The sequence below is a fragment of the Tupaia chinensis genome, unplaced genomic scaffold, assembly GCF_000334495.1.
Source record: "Tupaia chinensis unplaced genomic scaffold, TupChi_1.0 Scaffold000076_1, whole genome shotgun sequence".
NCBI lineage: Eukaryota > Metazoa > Chordata > Mammalia > Scandentia > Tupaiidae > Tupaia > Tupaia belangeri.
The window spans coordinates 2541249-2560788 of NW_006159536.1; the positions used below are offsets into that span (position 1 = coordinate 2541249).

General features: G+C 39.9%; 1 protein-coding gene across 1 annotated transcript in view; it reads left to right on the top strand.

The window, feature by feature from the left end:
- Positions 1-19540, top strand: part of INO80D (INO80 complex subunit D) — a 66020-nt gene that overhangs the window by 37635 nt on the left and 8845 nt on the right. The window contains exons 6-8 of the mRNA XM_027768424.1: positions 6083-6192; positions 9206-9339; positions 18476-18693. Of these exons, the coding sequence (XP_027624225.1) occupies positions 6083-6192; positions 9206-9339; positions 18476-18693 (462 nt within the window). The remainder of the gene's footprint in view (positions 1-6082; positions 6193-9205; positions 9340-18475; positions 18694-19540) is intronic.

Here is a 19540-nt window from a genome sequence, read left to right on the forward strand (position 1 = left end):
AAATAAATTGCCAGAGAGCATGTGCACTCGCCAGAGAGATACAAAAAGAGAGAGAATCTCCCACCCCCCAGGGGAATGTAATCACATCACGATAGTTTTTCTATTTCTTCATTCTACTGGAATTTGAAGCACACATGCACAGGTGCCAGGCATGCTTTCAGTCCATAAGGGCTCGGTTTTTTTGTTTTGTTTTGTTTTGTTTGGTTTTGAGAAGTTTTTGCTATAGGGCACGTGCACTCGCCAGAGAGACAGAAAATGAGAAATCACCCCCTGAGGGGATGGCCACACCGCAATCCCTTCTCCTCCATTCTCCTCTCAGGATCTTGGGCATGCACACACATGGTGCCCGGTGTGAGTTTAAGCCACCAGGTCCAGGACTCGAACCACGGTCAACTACATGGGAGTTCAGTGACATAGCCATTATACTAACTGCTGGTCCCAAGGGCTGGGATTTGAACTGGAGCTGGTTATATGGGAACCACCTTCCTTAACTACTAGACCATGGGGCCAGCCCAAAGGTTAATAAGCTTCTTAAACCACTGGACTCTTTCTGCCACCCTGCTTATTGTTGAAATATTGTACTTATTTTCATTTCTACTGGAATTCTCTCGCATCTTGTAAGTTTGTGCTCACATGAGGTGAAAGTTTTAAGCTGGTGCATCCAACCATCCTTCCTTACTCTCTTTTCTTCCTTCTGAAATAAGCCTAAGGTGTAATCAGCTTTTCCTTTCTCTCCTACACTTTCTAGGTCAGATGATGATGATACGGAGAGCAGGAGCTCCAGGGTGACCCAACTTTGCACTTACTTTCAGCAGAAATATAAGCACCTCTGCCGCCTGGAGCGGGCAGAATCTCGTCAAAAGAAATGCCGGCATTCGTTTAGGAAAGCTTTACTGCAGGCGGCCAGTAAGGAGCCGGAATGTACTGGTCAGCTAATACAAGAACTGCGGAGAGCCGCGTGCAGCCGAACCAGGTTAGAGCCACACACAGCTGCCTGTTTCTGAGAACTTTCTCCCTTGTTTTCTGTATGTCTTGAGAGGATAGTTGAAGTATAGTTGAGGTGGGTATTTAAGTATGAAATACTGAAGCATTGTGTTTTGCTTTTACTGCTCAGATGAAGTGCCATACAGGTGGCCTTGTAATACTGCCACAACTGACGAATAAAAGCATTCCTGAAACTTGGCTGAGGTTTGACTAGATTTATTTAGAGAAGATTTAGGAATGTTATATGTATTATAAGAAAAATACAATGTGTATAAATTCCACGTTATTTAAAATAATATTTTTATTTAAATTTTTACTACGAAAGTGATATCTTACGGTGTTTACTTATTGTTTTTTTAAATTATTTTGCTTAACTTTATTTTTATTACTATTATTTTTATTTTTCAGTTTGATCAGACGGGGTGGGGGCAGTGAGAGAGCAAGCCATCAGGTCCAGGATTTGAATCATGGTGGGCCATGTGGGAATCCAGTGCCTTTAACCACCACACCACCTGCTGGTCCCTACTTTATTGTTAAACTCGTTCAATTGTTAAATTTTTTTCTTTTTATGTTTTCCAATAATATTCTCTTATATTGTTCCACATATTATGTGTTCAAATATTTTATTACATCGAATTTCTTTTAGGAAGAAAAATCCCTTCTGTTTGTAATGGAGGTATTTGCTTACTAGGTAAAATGTGGAAAAATAGAGGATAAAACCTCCATAATATCACTGTTCAGACAAAGAGTGAGCACTGTTAAGATTTAGACATTATATCCCTCTAGTCTTTTTCTGTGCACATATTTAAAATCTTCAGTGATCCATATGTTTATTTTTAAAAGTGAAATTGATAAAATGCTACATCTATTTTTTAATTTCATGCCTTTCCCATTTATCAGTAAAGTATGACATTTTCTGATGATATTAAGTTTATTTTATTTATTTACTTTTAGAGAGTTTTGCTATAGGAAGCATACACTCACCAGAGAGACAGAATCAGAAAGACAGAAAAGGAGAAATCATCGTGCGAGGGGGTGGGTGCAGTGGAGATGCTGCAATTCCTTTTCCTCCACTCTTCTCTTGAGATTTTGGTCCGCAGTTGGATATGTAGCAGTCCAGTGATATAACCATTACACCATCTGCTAGTCCCTAGTTTTATTTATTGTTATTATTTTTTAATTTGACCAGAGAGAGAGAGAGGAGAGAAAGTGAGAAAGCAAGCCACCAGGTCTGGGACTTGAACCATGGTTGACCATGTGGGAGTCCAGCACCATAAACACCATGTCATCTGTTGGTCCAGATTATATTAATTATTTAAAATATGACTCATAATCCTACAGAAAATAGGTGTCAGCTCTTAGACATTTTATGTTATTTATTTAAGTGGAATTGGATATTTTCTATTTAAGAGCTATCTATCCAGTTTGTTCCTTTTAAAAGGATGTCTTAGCCATTCCCATATGCTCTTCTTTTTTATTTTATTTTTTTTTTGGAGATTTTGCCTTAGGGTACATGCACTTGCCAGAGAGAGACAGACAAACACAGTGAGAGGGAAAGTGAGCAATCATCCCCTAGGGTGGATGGCCATGCTATAATCCATCCTCCTCCGTTCTCTTCTTGGGATCTTGGACACACACGCACACAAGCCTGGCATGATTTTCAAGCCACTGGGTCTGGGACTCAAACCATAATCAGCCATGTGGGATTCCAGTACTGTAACCACTATGCCATCTGTTGGTCCCCCCTTATGTTCTTAAATTTTCTTTTGAAAAACATGATTTATAATGTTTGTGTAATGTTCCATTGAATCAGAATCTGTACAGTGTATGGATTAAAAGTATAGAGTTTTCTGATATTTTGATGACAAAATTTTGATGCATTACTATTTTTGTGGTAATGGTGGAAACTTAATAGAATAATAATTATATATATTAGGTTGTGTACCTTTTAAAACAGTTTATATTTATGATATATTCAGAAAATACAAAGCTATATTTTAGAAACAGACTTACATAAAATTCTGTTATCTGTCTGTCTAGACACGTATGTATATTGGATTTTCGGAAAAGTCATGATGCATTTAAGCATAGAAAAACATAGAAAAATACATCATGACTTTTCTGATGACGCGGTATTTTTTAAAATTTGTTGCAGAATGTGTGTTCTTACAAGGGGAGAGAGACAAAGAAAGTGAGAAATCGCCCGAGGGGGATGGCCAGGCTACAGCCCCTTCTTCATTCTCCTCAGTATTTTGGGTACACATGTGCATGTGCCTCAAGTGTGTGTTTTGTTTTTTTTTAAAGGAATTGTTTATTTATTTGTTATTCTTATTTTTAAATTCAACCAGAAAGAGACAGAGAGGGAGAGAAAGGGAAAGTGAGAAAGCAAGCCACCTAGTTTGGCACTCAGACTGTGGTCAACCATGTGGGAGTCCAGCACCTTAACCACCACACCACCTGTCAGCTTTGCCTTAAGTGTTTTTCAGGCTGCTGGGTCTAGGACTCAAGCTGTATAGTCAGCCCTATGGGATCTAGCTGCTTTAGCTGCCATGCCACTGGTTGATCCTATTATATATATTTTGGTCATGGTTATGATCATTTTTTAGTTTTAACTAAATTAATACATTTCTTTAAAAAAGTTTATTTCTTGCATGAGAGAGACAATCAGGCACCTCTAACATGATCTTCATGGCACTATCCACCCCTGAATGCTTCAGGCATTCTGGATCATAGGCAAGCACATGTGTCTAGTATATACAGGGAAGCCTTGGGATCTGAACCTGTGAAGCTGGGACCTTCCTATGTGGTAGAAGCTCAGAGTGTTGTGTCATCACTGCATTGCTGGTTGGCCCCTTCAAATGCCATTTAAAACACTCAGCTAATTTAAAATTGCTAAAATATCTTTTGACTTTAACATGGATAGTTTAGTTTTTTACTGATTATGATTTCATACTTTTAAAAAGATTATTTAATTTTATTTATCATTATTATTTTTAAAAAAATTGCTATGGAACATGTGCATTCACCAGAGAAATATGTGTATACACACACACACACACACACACACACAGAGAGAGAGAGAGAGAGAGAGAGAGAGAGAGAAAGCCAGCCACCAAGTCCAGGATTTGAACTGTGGTTGAACATGTGGTAGTCTAGCTCCTTAACCACCATGCCACATGCTGGCTCTGTGATTTCATATTTTTAAATTACAGTTTTGGATACCAACCATGAGTATATGTGTAGAGAAAAACAAAACTAGTTTATGTATCCAAACATCTCTAGATATTTATTATTAGATTATTAAGATTATTGATAAAGTGGAGAAAAAATTTTAATTTGTATATTCTAATTTTTTTGGAGAGATTTTTGCTATAGGGCGCTTGTGCTCACCAGAGAGACAGAGAGAGACAGAGAGACAGAAAATGAGAAATCATCCCCCAGGAGGGATGGCCACGCCACAATCCCTTCTCCTCCATTCTCTTCTCGGGATCCTGGGCACACACGCACATGCGCCTGGCATGAGTTTAAGCTACCGGGTCCAGAACTCGAACCACGGTCGACTACATGGGAGTCCAGTGACATAGCCATTCCGCCAACTGCTGGTCCCTTATTTATTTATTTTTTAAAATTTTTGACCAGAGAGTGGCAGAGAGAGATAGAGAAAGAGAGACAGAGAGAAAGAGAAAAAGTAAGAAAGCAAGCCACTAGGTCTGGGATTTGAATGATAGTTGGCCATGTGGGAGTATCCAGCGCCTTAACCACCACACCACCTGCTGGTCCCGAAAAACTGGTTTTAAAAGAAGCAAAACATTAAAATACAACTTTTACGGAACCAGCAGATGGCATAATGGTTATATTGCTGGACTCCCATGTAGTCGACTGTGGTTCAGTCCTTGACCCAGCAGCTGAATAGTCACACCAGGTGCGTGTGTGTGCATGCCCAAAATCTCGAAAGGAGAATGGAGGAGGATCACCAGAGCCACCGGGTCCGGGACGTGAACTGCAGTTGACTACATGGGAGTCCAGCCACGTAGCCATTACTCCATCTGCTGTTCTTGTTTTCTATATTTTGCTTTTCATTACATTTGTTTTAAAAAAAGAAAACTTAATTTTTAAAATAATAATTATTGGGGCCGGCAGGTGGCACAGTAGGTAAGGTGCTGGATTACCACATGGTCCATCATGGTTCAGGTCCCAAACCTGATAACTTGCTTTCTTACTTTTCCTTTCTTTCTCTCTCTCTGTCTCTCTCTGGTCAAATTAAAAATAATAATTCTAAAACAAAATAAAATTTTAAAAATAAAAAAAAGATTATTATTTGCCATAAAGCATGTGCATTTAACAAAGAGAGATGAAAGAGGAAAAGTGAGAAAGCAAGACTCCAGGTCTGGAACTTGAGCCATGGTTAGCCTTGTGGGAGTCTAGCACCTTAACTACCATGCCATCTGTCAGCCCCTAAATTAAACCAATTTATTTATTTATTTTTAAAGAATTATTTTATTTAACCTTTTTTTCTTTATGTATTTAAATTTGAGTAGAGAGGGACAGAGTGAGAGAGAGAAAGTGAGAAACCAAGCCTCCAGGTTCGGGACTCAAACCGTAGTTGGCCATTGTGGGAATCCAGTGCCTTTAACCACCACACCAGTTGCTGACCCCAGAAACTAATTTTTAATTGCATATTTCACATAGGTACACTGTGGCTTAGTGAGACTAAGTAACTTGCCATAGGTAGCAGGAGGTAGTCTTTAGATTCAGAACCAGGGTATCTAATTCTAGTGTCATGTTCTTCATTATTTTTCTGTACTGCCTCTTTGTGAAGTATAAAGAACCAAAATAGAGCTTAAAAAACAAAACAGGTAGACATTTTTGAAACCTATTGTGATGTAAATATTTGCTTTAAATGTGAGTAAATTAGAGAAATAATGCAATGGGTAATTATAATACCTGCTTTAACTTGTATTTGCATTTTATTTAATGACTAGATGTTACAGATAATTATAATGTGGGTATTACAGAATGGTAACATAATATGAAAATATTACCCTAGGTTCTGAAAGCATTTTTTAAAAATTAATTTTGTCTTTTCTTTACGCCTTAGCATAAGCCGGGCCAAGTTAAGGGAAGCGGAGCCAGCCGTTTGCTGCGGAACCGTGAAGGGTGAGCAGTGCACTAACAAAGCCCTGCCGTTCACCAGACACTGTTTCCAACGTATCCTTTCACCTCATTGAGCGGGCCGTAGGAAAGTGTTAACTCGTGGGGTTGCTTCGTTTTTAAATCAGCCGGATGACTTTTGAAATCAATATTTAATGTTTAAATGATTTTAATGTAACTTCTAATTTTCATAAAGTCTTCTGAATAATTTTTCTGCTATGTCATTATGATTCCTTTTTTTAAGAAATTTATGAGAGAACATATATGCATGTGAGAAGGAGAGCGAGAACCTTCCATAAGATTTGGTCATATCATAATCCATTTCTCCAGTCCTCCAGCCTGCGAGGTCCTGGGCATGCATGCACATGCCTGGTGTGTTTTCAGGCTGACCGGGCTAGGGACCCAAACTGCGGTCAGCATGTGGCTTCCAGGTCTATGGTCAGTACATTATTGACTGTTTCCACAGAGGCAGGACCCATTGTAATTTTTTATTCAAGAGTTACAACAAAATAAGCAAAATTGATAAAAAGTAATGGGTTCTTCCAGTGGTCGCACTTAATTATTTTTTTGTTAATGGAATAATGATGTTTTAGTTGGTTCTAGGTAGTTTTTAAATCTAATTTTATTTTTAAAATTTATTTATTTTTTTAGAGGTTTTTGCTATAAGGTGCGTGCGCTTGCCAGAGAGAGAGACACACACACAGAGAAATACACACAGAGAGACAGAAAGCAAGAAATCACCACCCAGTGTGATGGCCACATCACAGTCCCTTCACCTCCATTCTTCTCTTAGGATTTTGGGCATGCATGCACACATACCTAGCACGATTTTCAAGCTGCCAGATCTGGGATTTGAACTGCAGTTGACCATGTGGGAGTCCAGCACCTTAACCACCACACTACCTGCTGTAAGCCCTGGATTTGATTTTTTTTTTTTTTAAGTTTGCTTATTTTATATTTTAAAAGAGAAACTGACAGGCACAGGACTCCCAGCAGGGTCTTATCATGCCATGTTTCTCCCTCCAGCCTTCCAGCTGGCCAAGATCACAGGTAGGTGTGCTGGGGTGTTCAGGTGGATCAGAATCCAACCCTAGGCCTTTCCATATAGCTCCATTAATGCACAGTGGCTAGGCCTATCTGATTTTTGCCCCCCCTATGCCCCCCCTTTTTCTCTCTCTCTCTCTCTCTTTTTTTTTTTTTTTTTTTTTTGTATTTTTGCAGTTTCTCAGCAGCAGTTTTTATATAATATAGGCTTAACATTAGTGTTAAGCATAGCCAGGCACAGTGGTATATGCGTGTGATCCTCGCTACTGAGGAAGCTAAGGCTGAAAGATTATGAGTTCAAGGCCACCCAGGACAACTCAGCAGGACCCAGTCCCTAAAAATAAAAACAAGTAGCCTTCAATTATAAACCAAAAACAAAATACAAATGTACTTACTTACTAGATAAATGTAGTAACTAACCTGTGAATGCTTAAAAATATTGATGTGGAGCTGATGTCACAATTTTAATAGTGAAATTTTGGCTTAAATTTTTCATAAGCTGTTAATTTGAATTTTTTTTTGTTGGAAATGTGAAGTGGAAAAATTCAACTTTAGACAGATAAATTTTTTAATGATTATATTTTTTCTTTCTTTTTAATTAATTTATTTCTTTTTACTGCCAGAGAGTGTATAGGCTTGCCAGAGAGAGGCAGTTGAGGATGGAGAAAGTCCCCGAGTGGAACATGATAACACTACAGTCTCTTCTCCATTTCTTCATTCTGTCAGAATTTGGGGTACCCATGTTATGCCCAGCATGTTTTTCAAGCTGCTGGACTCAAGTCTCAAAACATGGTTGGCCATATGAAATTCTGCTCCCCATCAGTAGACTTTGGGACTAGCACTTTTAAGTGTATTTATTTCTTCCATATGAGAGAGAGACTGAGACAGAGACAGGTTTCCCTAACAGAGGTTTCTGTTGCAGTTCATAGCCAGCCTAGGTCATGGGCATGTGTGGATATCCGTACCTGACATGTACAAGAAGGCCGTGGGATTCAAACCCAAGACTTCTCCATGTGGCTCCAACATTAGAGAACATTGCATTACCACTGAGCCACCTGCTGGCCGTAGGATTATATTGCTAAATTTTTATTCTTAAGTATTGTAAGCAAACCATATATATATATGTATATATATATACACACACATATATGTATATATATGGCTTGCTTACAATACTTATATATATATATGTGTGTATATATATGTATATATATGTTGAAGAATTATTTTATTTAACTTTATTTATTTTTAATTTGACCAAAGAGGGACAGAGCTAGAGTGAAAAAGAGAGAAAGTGAGAAAGTAAGCCTTTAGGTCTGGGACTTGAACGGTGGTCAGCTATGTAGGAGTCCAGTGTCTTTAACCCTTAACCGCCATGTCACCTGCTGGCCTGGAAATATCTATATTCTTGGAGAGGTTTTTGGTTTTTGCTATAGGGCGTGTGCACTAGCCTGAAAGAGAGACAGAAAGCGAGAAATCACCCCCCAGGGGGGATGGCCACACCACTATACCTTTTCCTCCATTCTCCTCTCGGAGTCTTGGGCACGCACACACACGCGCCCAGCATGAGTTTAAGCCACCGGGTCTGCAACTTGAACCACAGTCGACTACATGGGAGTCCGGCAACATAGCCATTATGCCAACTGCTGGTCCCATGGAAATACAAATTTATAAAAAATATATTATAAAAAGAAACCCAAAACATTTATAATAGTGGGAATTTTAAGAATTGGTGTTAAGAAGGAAATGATTCTTCCTAATAACTGAACTTGGTTCAGCTTAACCAGAAGAGAGACTTCATGTTTAGCAAATTTATTTTCACAAAATGACTCAGCATTATCGACTCATAAATAATGATGATAAACTGTTACCATTTCTCCTATCAGTGGTTAGGCTGCTACTTTATCTTTTACAGATAATAAAATTTATAACCATAAATATAAGTAAACGAAGATGTGAATTTTTACATAAATAATTTAAAAGTTAAATCAAAGTCTATTTTATTCTTGACTTAAAATAAAACCAGATATCCTCTTGTACCGCTCTCAGCAGCTCTTCTCAAGCTGCACAGCCAAGTTTGCGGACGGGCAGCAGTGCTCCGTGCCAGTTTTTGACATCACTCATCAGACACCTCTGTGTGAAGAACATGCCAAAAAAATGGTAAGTGGGTTGTGTTTTCTATGGTGGAAGATTTCAAACTTTGGATTGCTAGCCACAGTAGGAAATGTTTTGTGACTTAGTACACACTGTGAGTATATATATCATTGATGGCCATCCTGCAGTCCCTTCTCTTCCATTCACAAAACCAGTTTTGTGAAACAATAGTCTTACTACCTGATATTTTCTAGTTGTTGTATTTGGCTAGACATTTTCAAAAGCATGGACTTGACCCATTGAATTATTGGATTGTTGGAAAAGTCATGACATATATTTTTCTACTTTTCTATGCAAAAATGCATCATGAATTTTTCAACGACCCAATACATTTAGACCCTTACTTATTTTTTTAACTTTTTGCTAGAGGACATGTGTGCTCAACAGAGAGACAGGGAGACAAGACAGACAAAGATAGAGGGAGACAGGGAGACAGACAAAGATAGAAAGGAAAGGGAAAGTGAGAAAGCATCCCCTCGTGGCAGATGGTCAGAACACAGTCCCCCCTTTCTGCCATTTCTCCCTCATTCGATTTTGGGCATGAACACCTATGCTTCCAGCATGACTATTTAGGCAGCCAGGTCCAGGACTTGAGCCATATAGTCAGCCATGTGGGATCCAACTGCCTTAACCAGCTTAACCCTCTTATTTTATTTTAAAAAATTTTTTTTGCCGTAGGTCATGTGCACTCACCAGAGACAGAAAGGGAAAGTGAGAAATCACTACCCAGGGACAATGGCCATGCTTAGTCTCTTCTCCTCCATTTTCCTCTCAAGGTTTTGAATGCTCACACACTACTCAGCATGATTTTCAGGCTGAGACTTGAACCGTGCGATTGGCCATGTAGGACATATAGGAACCTCCATGAACACACCTGCTGGTCCCCTAGGCCCTCATTTTTCTTGAAGTATTATTTAATTTAATTTAATTTATTATTATTATTTTTTAATTTGACCAGAGAGAGAGACAGAAGGAAAGTGAGAAAGCAAGATGCCAGGTTTGGGATTCAAACCATGGTCGGACATGTGGGAGTACCCTGCCTTAACCATCATGCCACCTGCGGGTCCCTAGGCCTTCATTTTTAAAAGTACTGTTCTAGAAGAAATTTAAAAGTTGCTTAGATATGATCATTTTGTTTATTATCTAGTCTTACTTTGTACTTCTCTTTAAGGTACATTTTCTGGTACATAGCAGATTTTCCAAATTCTTTCTTTGACCCAGTTTCTCTCCCTCTCTCTCTCTCCCTCCCTCCCTCTCTCTCTCTCTCTCTCTTTTTAATAATTTCCTTTTTTATTTTAATTTGCTATAGGGGGCATGAACTCACCAGAGAGAGACAGAGAAGGAGAGAGAGAAAGTGAGAAAGCGTCTCCCAGTGGGAATAGCCATGCTGCAGTCTTTTCTCCTCCATTTTTCTCTTAGGATTTTGGGCATGCAAACACACATCTCCAGCTTGTTTTTCAAGCTGTGGGGTTCAGGACTGGAACTGCATTATTGCCTGTGTATAATACAACCACCTTAACCACTGTACCACCACCTGGCCCAATTTTTACATTCTTACATTTAATTCTACAGATGTCTTGGAATCAGTCTGGGCTATTGTAATAGTCTTTTTTTTTTTTTTTTTGATTGTTGTTTTGTATTTAGATTTTTGCCATGGGGCTCTCCGGAGAGAGACAGAGAGAGAGAGAAAAGGCGAGAAATTACCCTCCAGGGGAGATGGCCATGCCTCAATCCCTTCTCCTTTATTCTTCTATAGGGATTTTGTGCCTGCATGCACATGGGCCCAGTGTGATTTTCAAGCCACGTGGTCCAGGTCATGAACCATGGAGCTGGCCAGGTGGTATCCAGTGCCTTAACCACCATACCACCTACTGGCCCTGTAATAGTCTCTAATTGATCTTCCCACTTCTTGGCCTTACCCCTCTGCATCCCTGACATATATGTGTGTTTAATACACAGTATACCAGAGTAGGGTGTGCATATGTGTATGTATTCCATTTTCTTTGTATTAAACTACTCTTTTGTGTGTACAGTTCTTTTTTTATTTCTGATTCTTTTTTTTTTTTGCAAAGTGAAAATTCCAACATGTGTACATTTCGCACTAGTCCAGTTGACAATACTGTAAGATTATCCCTCAACAGATAATAACCCATTTCTTTGTCCCATAAATGCCTTGCCTCTCTATTTTTCTCTTTAACATCCTTCTTCAGACTCTTCTCTTTCACCCTCCCTCTTCCCACACTGTATCTGGTATTCACAACCATATTCTATGTTTCTGTATCCTTTAGTCATTCAGTTTGGGCCATAGAGTGTGGACACTGGTATATATTAAGTGGAGACATACAGTGTCTCTCCTTCATAGCCTGGCTTGCTTTACTCAGCAGTAATTCTTCCATATTCCTCCACTTTCTGTCAAAAGCCAGTGTCTTGTTGTTTTTTATGACTGAGTAGTGTTCCATAGAGTATATGTGCCACACTTTTTCAATCCATTCATCTGTTCGTGGGCATTTGGGTTGATTCCATGTCTTAGCAATTGTGAATAATGCCACAATAAACATCGATGTGTAAGCACTTTTCTGACTAAGCATTCTTCTGTCCTTTAGGTAGATACCAAGGAGTGGGATTGTTGGATCATACGGTAGTTCTATTTGTAGATCTTTGAGGAATCTCCACATTGTTCTCCATAGTGGCCGGACCAATTTATATTCCCACCAGCAATGTGTGTACAGTTCTATGAGTGTTGACAAATGCATGCACATGTGTAACTATCATCATAATCAATATACAGAACATTTCCTTCAACCCCCACAATTCTATTTTGCTACCTTTTTGTAGTCGTCCCTTTACTTTATTGATTTATTTTATCCCTATAATTTTGCATTTTTCAGAATGTCGTATAAATGGAACCATACAATAGGTAGCCTTTAGTGTAGACCTTTTGGAAGAGACGTCTGTTCATTTTAGTCCCTACAATCAAACCTAATGGGCATCTAGAATTGAATCCAGCGTTCTTACCAGGGCCTGTGAGATATTTTCAGATCTGTCTCTTTTAACCTCTTCGACTTCATTTCATGGCCCTCCCTGTCTTACTCCTGGAATTCCACTGTCATTGGCCTGCTGTTTCTTTGACACCCTAAGTATGCTCCCGCCTCAGGGGCTTTGAAGTTACTCTTCTTTTCTGGAGCATTTTTTCCCCAGATTTCTGTATGGCCCACTCCTTTATTTCATTCAGGTTTATAATTAAATGGGACCTTATCTAAAAAGTCTTCCACCAGGACCAGCAGGTGTCATGGCGTTTAAGGCACTGGACTCCCACAAGTGTGACCATGGTCGAGTCCCAGACCTCTCTCTCTCTCCCTGTCTCCCTCTGGTGAGCTTATGTTCCCTATGGCAAATTAAAATAATGATAATAATAAATAAAATTAAATAATTCTTTTAAAATAAAAATCTTTCACCTCTCTGCTCCCCTGTTATAATCCCCATACTCTTATTTTTCTTCCTAATATTTATCTGCTACCATAATATTATTTGTTTTTAAATAATTACCTTTTAAACTTTATTTATTTTTATTTTGTCTAGAAAGGGACAGAGTGAGAGAGAGAAAGAGAGAGGGAAAGTGAGAAAGCGAGCCACCAGGTCTGGGACTCAAACCATGGTTGGCCACGTGGGAATCTAGTGCCCTTAACCACCACACCACTACTGGCCGCTACTATATTATTTATTTATTTATTTGTATATTGTTTGTATCTTCCTATTAGAACGTAAACTTCACAGTTTGTTCATTGCTGTATCCCCAGAGCTTAGAACAGAGATACTCAGCAGAAAGTAATTTCAGAACTAGATGCAGCTACTAGGATGGTACTGCACCATTGGTAACAGAGACTCAAGCTGTGAAAGTCCAGGCTAGCAGGCAGAACATGGTATCCGTACAAATAGGAGAGCTTATCAATAATAAATTAGTAAATGTACTGTCCTGGCATGGAGATAGAATGAGGCTATGAGGAAAGGGAGAGTGAATAGTGTTTCACTTGTCACTAAGGTAAGTGTACAGTTGGTATCAGAAGGATAGGGAGTAGGGGCCCTAGCTCTCTGGAGTGTCCCAAAGCTGAGTGAGGGACTGCCAAGAGAGAGGTGGGGCTTTGATTATGGGCAGCTCTGTGTATAGCCCCTGGCACATTTCCGAGAATTCACAGGGCCATGGGTATGAGCTTAGGAGAGTCAGGCAGACAGGAGCCTAGAACCCAAACCAGGTGGTCACTGGAAGTCTCACAAGTAGGACTTGGTATATGTCAGGCTAGAGCTCTCTGCCTTTTTCCTGCCTAAGATCAGCCCTGGTACTTAAAGGAAGGCCTGAGCTGGGTGCTGAGCACAGTGGTGGGTTCTGGCAGTTGCTCATTCACTAAGTGTTATCTTAGATAGTAAATGTAATAAAAGTAGACCTCAAGGGGCCATCACTTGGAGTAATGGTTTCGTCACTGGACTCCCACATGGCTGACCATGGTCCAAGTCTCGGACCCGGTGGCTTGAAGTTCAGACTGGGTGCGTGTGCGTGCATGCCCAAAATCCTGAGAGGAGAATGGAGAAGGGATTGTGATGTGGTCATCGTCCCTGGGGGGTGATTTCTCACTTTCCATCTCTCTTTCTCTGTCTCTCTGGTGAGCACACGTGCCCTATAGCAAAAATCTCTCTTAAAAAAAAAAAAAGTGGACCTAAAGTGTTGAGCCAGAAAGAACTACAGAGCTTGGGAAGCAACCTCTTTGTTTGTTTTATAAACTTGTGTACAGCCTCTCTTCACTTAACAACTTACCGATTTAACGACCAGTTGGAGAATGTAGAGAATCTCTTTCTCACTCTGTCACATTCCCGCAGTTGGTTAGTACTCACTACACAAAGCATTTGCAATCATGGAGGACATGCCTAGTTTGTAAATTTATACTTTATTGTGCACCCATAGTAGTAATCAAAATAAATAAAAACAATTGTGCCAGACTTATATTACTATATTTTCTTATCACTTTCTGGTGTTTATCTAATGTATGCTTTTTGTATGGATAGAACGACGTTAACCTAGAGTGGTGTCGGGTGGTGTCTATTGAACAATGCATATCCAGTGCTGTCATGACATACCACAAGACATCTGCAATTTGGTTAATGACCTGCCTAGTCATGGGCATATGACTTGGTCCTTGAGTGAGGAGTGATTATATTTGTGACTTAAGAGTCTGATTATATTTGCATTTGAGCGTTTGAGTGACATTAAACTTCTTATAAATTTCCAGTTTATACTCTAATTTATTCTTTCTCAAATTTCTGGTTTATACTTTAGTCTTTTTTGTTTTGAATATATTTGATTCTAGTGGTAGTCTTTCATCTTCAAAAGCTATTGTCGGGTACCAGCAGTTAGCATAATGACTATGTCGCTGGACTCCCATGTAGTCGACCGCAGTTTGCTTACCGGACCCGGTGGCTTAAAACTCACGCCGGGCGCGTGTGCATGCGTGCCCAAGATCCTGAGAGGAGAATGGAGGAGAAGGGATTGCGGCGTGACCATCCCGCCTGGGTGGTGATTTCTCGCTTTCTGTCTCTCTGTCTCTGTCTGTCTGGCGAGTGCACACGCCCTATAGTGAAAATCTCTCAAAAAAAAAAAAAAAAAGCTATTGTCAACAGTCTTTTTGTTATAAGATTTATTACTGAATTTATCAAATCAAAGGTGACAGCAGTTATAAAAACCATTATTTTATATACCACTGGAAAGAAAAATGCTGGGCCAGGCCGTAACCTGTTGGCTAAGGGAGCTAGATCCCACATAGCTAGTTATGCAGTTTGAATCCCAGCCTTGGGGGCTTAAAGAACATACTGGTGCATCTGTGCCTGAAATTCCACCATAGTGGAAAATAATGATGAGGTTGCAGCATGACCAGGCCCCACTGGAGCGTACTTTCTCCCTCTCCCTCTCTATCTCGCTGTCTCTCTGTCAAGCACATGAGTCTGCTGGAAGGTTTTTTGAGAAAAGAAAAATGCTGTTGGTGGCACAGTGCTTTATTTCTATTTGCTTTTAAGAGTTATTTAATTTTATTTGTCATTATTAATATCTTTTAACTTGATACAGGCACCCAACAGAGAGTGAGTAAGCCGCCTGGTCCAGGACTGAGACCTTAGTTGACCATGTGGTAGTTTAGTGCCTTAGCTACCATGCTACATGCCTTCCTCTTGAATGAGCTTTTTAAAAGACTTAATTTTTTTTTTTTGAGAGGTTTTTGCTATAGGGCATATATACTTGCCAGAAAGAGAGAGACAGAGAAATAGATAGCAAGAAATCCCCCCCAGGAGGGATGGCCATGCTGCAATCCCTTCTCCTCCATTCTCCTCTCGGGATCTTGGGCATACACGAACACGTGCCCGGTGTGAGTTTAAGCCACCGGGTCCGGGACTCAAACCACGGTCAACTACATGGGAGTTCAGCGACATAGCCATTACACTAACTGCTGGTCCCAAAAGACTTAATTTTTAAAAAGACTTGCTTAGACATAGATTTTTAATTTTATACATCACTCCATTTAGCTATACCACTTGACATCTGAAAGGCAGTATTTTCTATGTATTTCAGCTTATTCACAGGTTACTCTCCTTTTTACTTGGTTGTTGCTTTGCAAAAACAAGAAAGAGAGAGAAAGAGAGAAAGAGAGAGAGAAAGTGGTCAGCTCTTCAGTAATGAACATTTGCTTCATTAATATCAATTTTATATTTTGCTGCTCTTTGTGCCTTTCACACACTCAAAACATTTTCTTCCACATGCACCATGGTACCAGCAGTTCAAATGATGCCAGTACAGAGATCTGTGTCCACGTTTCATATGTGTGGATAGTGGCTCTGAGGACCAGATGTGGCTGACAGCAATGATGGCAGCAATTATAAAGTGCTTTTCAATTGCAGAGACACTAAAATGTTTATCTTGGAATTGATGAATTAGGGAGTCTTAGTTTGGGCTGCAACAACAAGTACCACATTCTGGGTGGCTTACAAATAACAGAAATGTATTTCTTGTAGTTTTGAGGCTGGAAGTCTGAGGACAGGATGCCAACATAGTTGGCTTCTGTTGGTGGCCCTCTTCTGGGTTATACCCTGCTGACCTAGTAACCTCAGATGGGGGAGCGGAAGCTAGCTAGCTCTCTGGGGTCTCTCTTACAGGTCTCTGAGGGCTCCACTCATGACTGAAGTCCTCACCTTCTAATTCCATCACATTAAGGGTTAGGATTTCAACACAGGAATTTGTTTTTAAAGAATGATTTAACTGTATTTACTTATTTTAATTTGACCAGAGAGGGACAGAGCGAGAGTGAGAGAGAAAAAGAGAGAGGGAAAGTGAAAGTAAGCCTCCAGGTTCGGGACTCAAATCACAGTCAACCGTGTAGGAGTCCAGCACCCTTAACCACCACACCGCCTGCTGGCCCCTCAACACAGGGATTTTGAACTTACGGTAGTCTATAGTAATGCAGGGTACAGTTTGAAGGACAGTAGCTGAGGAGAGCCAGTTCTCTTCCTACCAGCTCTTCTTCCTTTGCCTACTCACTTAACTGCAGCCGTTTTCTAAAGCTGTGCCCTCACTGTCCTCCCTTTGCCCGGACTCCTTAGCCCGTGTAGATTGCTGGAAGGGTTTTTACTGGTCATGGGTTTCCCAGCCCACATCTCTATCCCGTCCTTTATTCTGTGCACCAGACACTTTTCCTCCCAACCTCCCTTGATATCTGTGTATCTCAGAATCGGTATATGGCAAAACTGGATTCCTTAACTTTTCTTCTGAGTCTGCTGCTTCTGCTGTGTTCTCTGTCCCAACTAGTGGTATCTTTATCAAACAATCACACAAACCACAAACCCTAGGACAGTTTAGAGTCCGTGTTCCCTTCATCCTCACCACATCCAAGGAGCTGTCCAATCTCAAGAATTCTAGGGAGCCAGCAAGTTGTGTGGTGGTTAAGGCACTGGACTCCCATGTGGCCTACCATGATTTGAGTCCTGGACCTCGTGGCTTGCTTTCTCCCTTTCTTTCTGGTGAATGCACATGCCCTATAGCACACTTAAAAGTAAGAATAATAATAAATAAAATGAGTAATTGAAGAAAACATCTTGAGAATTCTATCCTGACAAGCTTTACCTTTCTGTTCTTTCTCCAGCTGTCCTTAGCTGCTTCCCTTGTATTTTCAGTTGAATGAGCTCCTGGCCTAGCTGATGAGGCATAGGCAGGGCTTGTGGTGCTCTATGGGAAGGCTGTAGGTTTGCTGCTGTCTACCTGATCCTGTTGGGTGTGCTCATGGGGCATATCATGGGGTCAAGATGCTGTCAAGGGTATGGCTTGTCTCTGGAAATATAAACGTAATACTTTTTGAATAGGGAAAAAGAAATAGGTGAAATTAATTAAAAAGGAAAAGAAATAGATATCTGTTTTATCTGTAGGTAGAAAAAGAAACAGCTTCTGACTGGAATGAAGGCTTTCATTGCTCCTCCCTCTTCTTTACCCTTTACATAGTTACCAAGGTAGTTAATCTTTAAAACACTTACCAACTGGTGCTACTCTTCTCATCAAAAACGAATCCCCATGCCTATAAAGTTTTAAATTCTTAACAGGGTATTCAAAGTCATGCATGTCTGGTCCCAAACTTCTCTACAGCTTTCTTCTGTAGTTCATCCTCCATTTTACCCTAAGCACCAGTCATACTGTCAACTGCTGCTGTTTTTTTCTGATTCAGGCTAGCTATTGAAGATCCTACTTGCCCATTAATCCCACAAGCAAAATAATTAACTTTCCTTTGGTGTGCCCATAGGAGGTGTTCATATCATTATTGCCCCATTTTTCTCTTGTATTTATGTATACTTGTGTTCATGTTCTTCCCATGGGAAACTAGTTCTTTGAGAGCATAAATTAAATGGTTTCTTTAGTGTACTATGTTATATTACTTATCACAGTGTCTTTAAATGTAGGACAAACTATATGTGTATGTGAAATTGATATGAGTTAAATACTTTTTTGATAATTTAATTGTTATTATACATAGTTAGAAGCATACAGTATAAGTATTTGTTTTAGATGTTAGGATTTCCCTAAGTAGTCTCAGTTTTTTTTTTAAACCATTTGTTAATTCTAAAGGATAATTTCTTGAGAGGAGATAACTCCCGTAAAGTTCAGCACCAGCAGCAGAGGAAACCCAGGAAAAAAACCAAGCCTCCTGCACTTACCAAAAAACACAAGAAGAAGAGAAGGCGTGGCCCTCGCCGACCCCAAAAACCCATCCCCCCTGCAGTCCCCCAAGGGAACCTCAGCATGCCCACCAGCGTCTCACTGCCAGTGGAGGCCTCGCAGATCCGGTCAGTGAGGGCACCGGGATTTCCTATTCCTATGTGTTTTCTGATTGCTCTGAGAATATCTAACTGGTTATCATTGCACTAGGCTACAGCTGCTCAGTAGATCAGCTTAGACTTTTCACAGCTTGTAGTATATATTTTATCAATGTCTGGCTGGGTTAGATCTAAAATAAAGCTTTTGAGTACAATAAAACGAACAGATAGCAAGCGTGAAAATTTATAATCTCAGATTTTTGTTCGTGTTAACAAAAATTCCATACATGCCAACAGAAATAGTCAGAAACAAGATGCATTGTTAATCAGGGTAGGGTTGAGCATTTTAAGTAGACGAATGAGGTTTCTGTTTGAACTACGCAATTCAATTTTACCTGTTTATTTCATTTTTAAAAGTATTATTATGACCACATTTGAAATTCTGCCAAGAAGTATTAAGATATACTTGATACATCAGATTTTTTTTTTGTTCTATTAATTGAAGCAAAAATATCATCACTCAATTGTTGCTTTTTTTTTTTTTTTTGAGAGGTTTTTGCTCTAGGATGTGTGTGTTCGCCAGAAAGAGAGACAGAAATCAAGAAATCACCCCCCAGGGGCGGATGGCTACGCTGCAATCCCTTCTCCATTCTCCTCTCGGGATCCTGGGCACACACGCACCTGGCGTGGTTTTAAGACACTGGGTCCAGGACTCAAACCATTTTTGACTATGTGGGAGTTCAGCGACATAGCCATTATGCTAACTGCTGGTCCCAGTTGTTGCCTTCTTTTATTATATGAGTAAGGGTGCAAAATACTGACTGCATGTGGCAAGGTCTACCTTTTTGCAATGACTCTTCCAAGTTTCCTTGCCTTA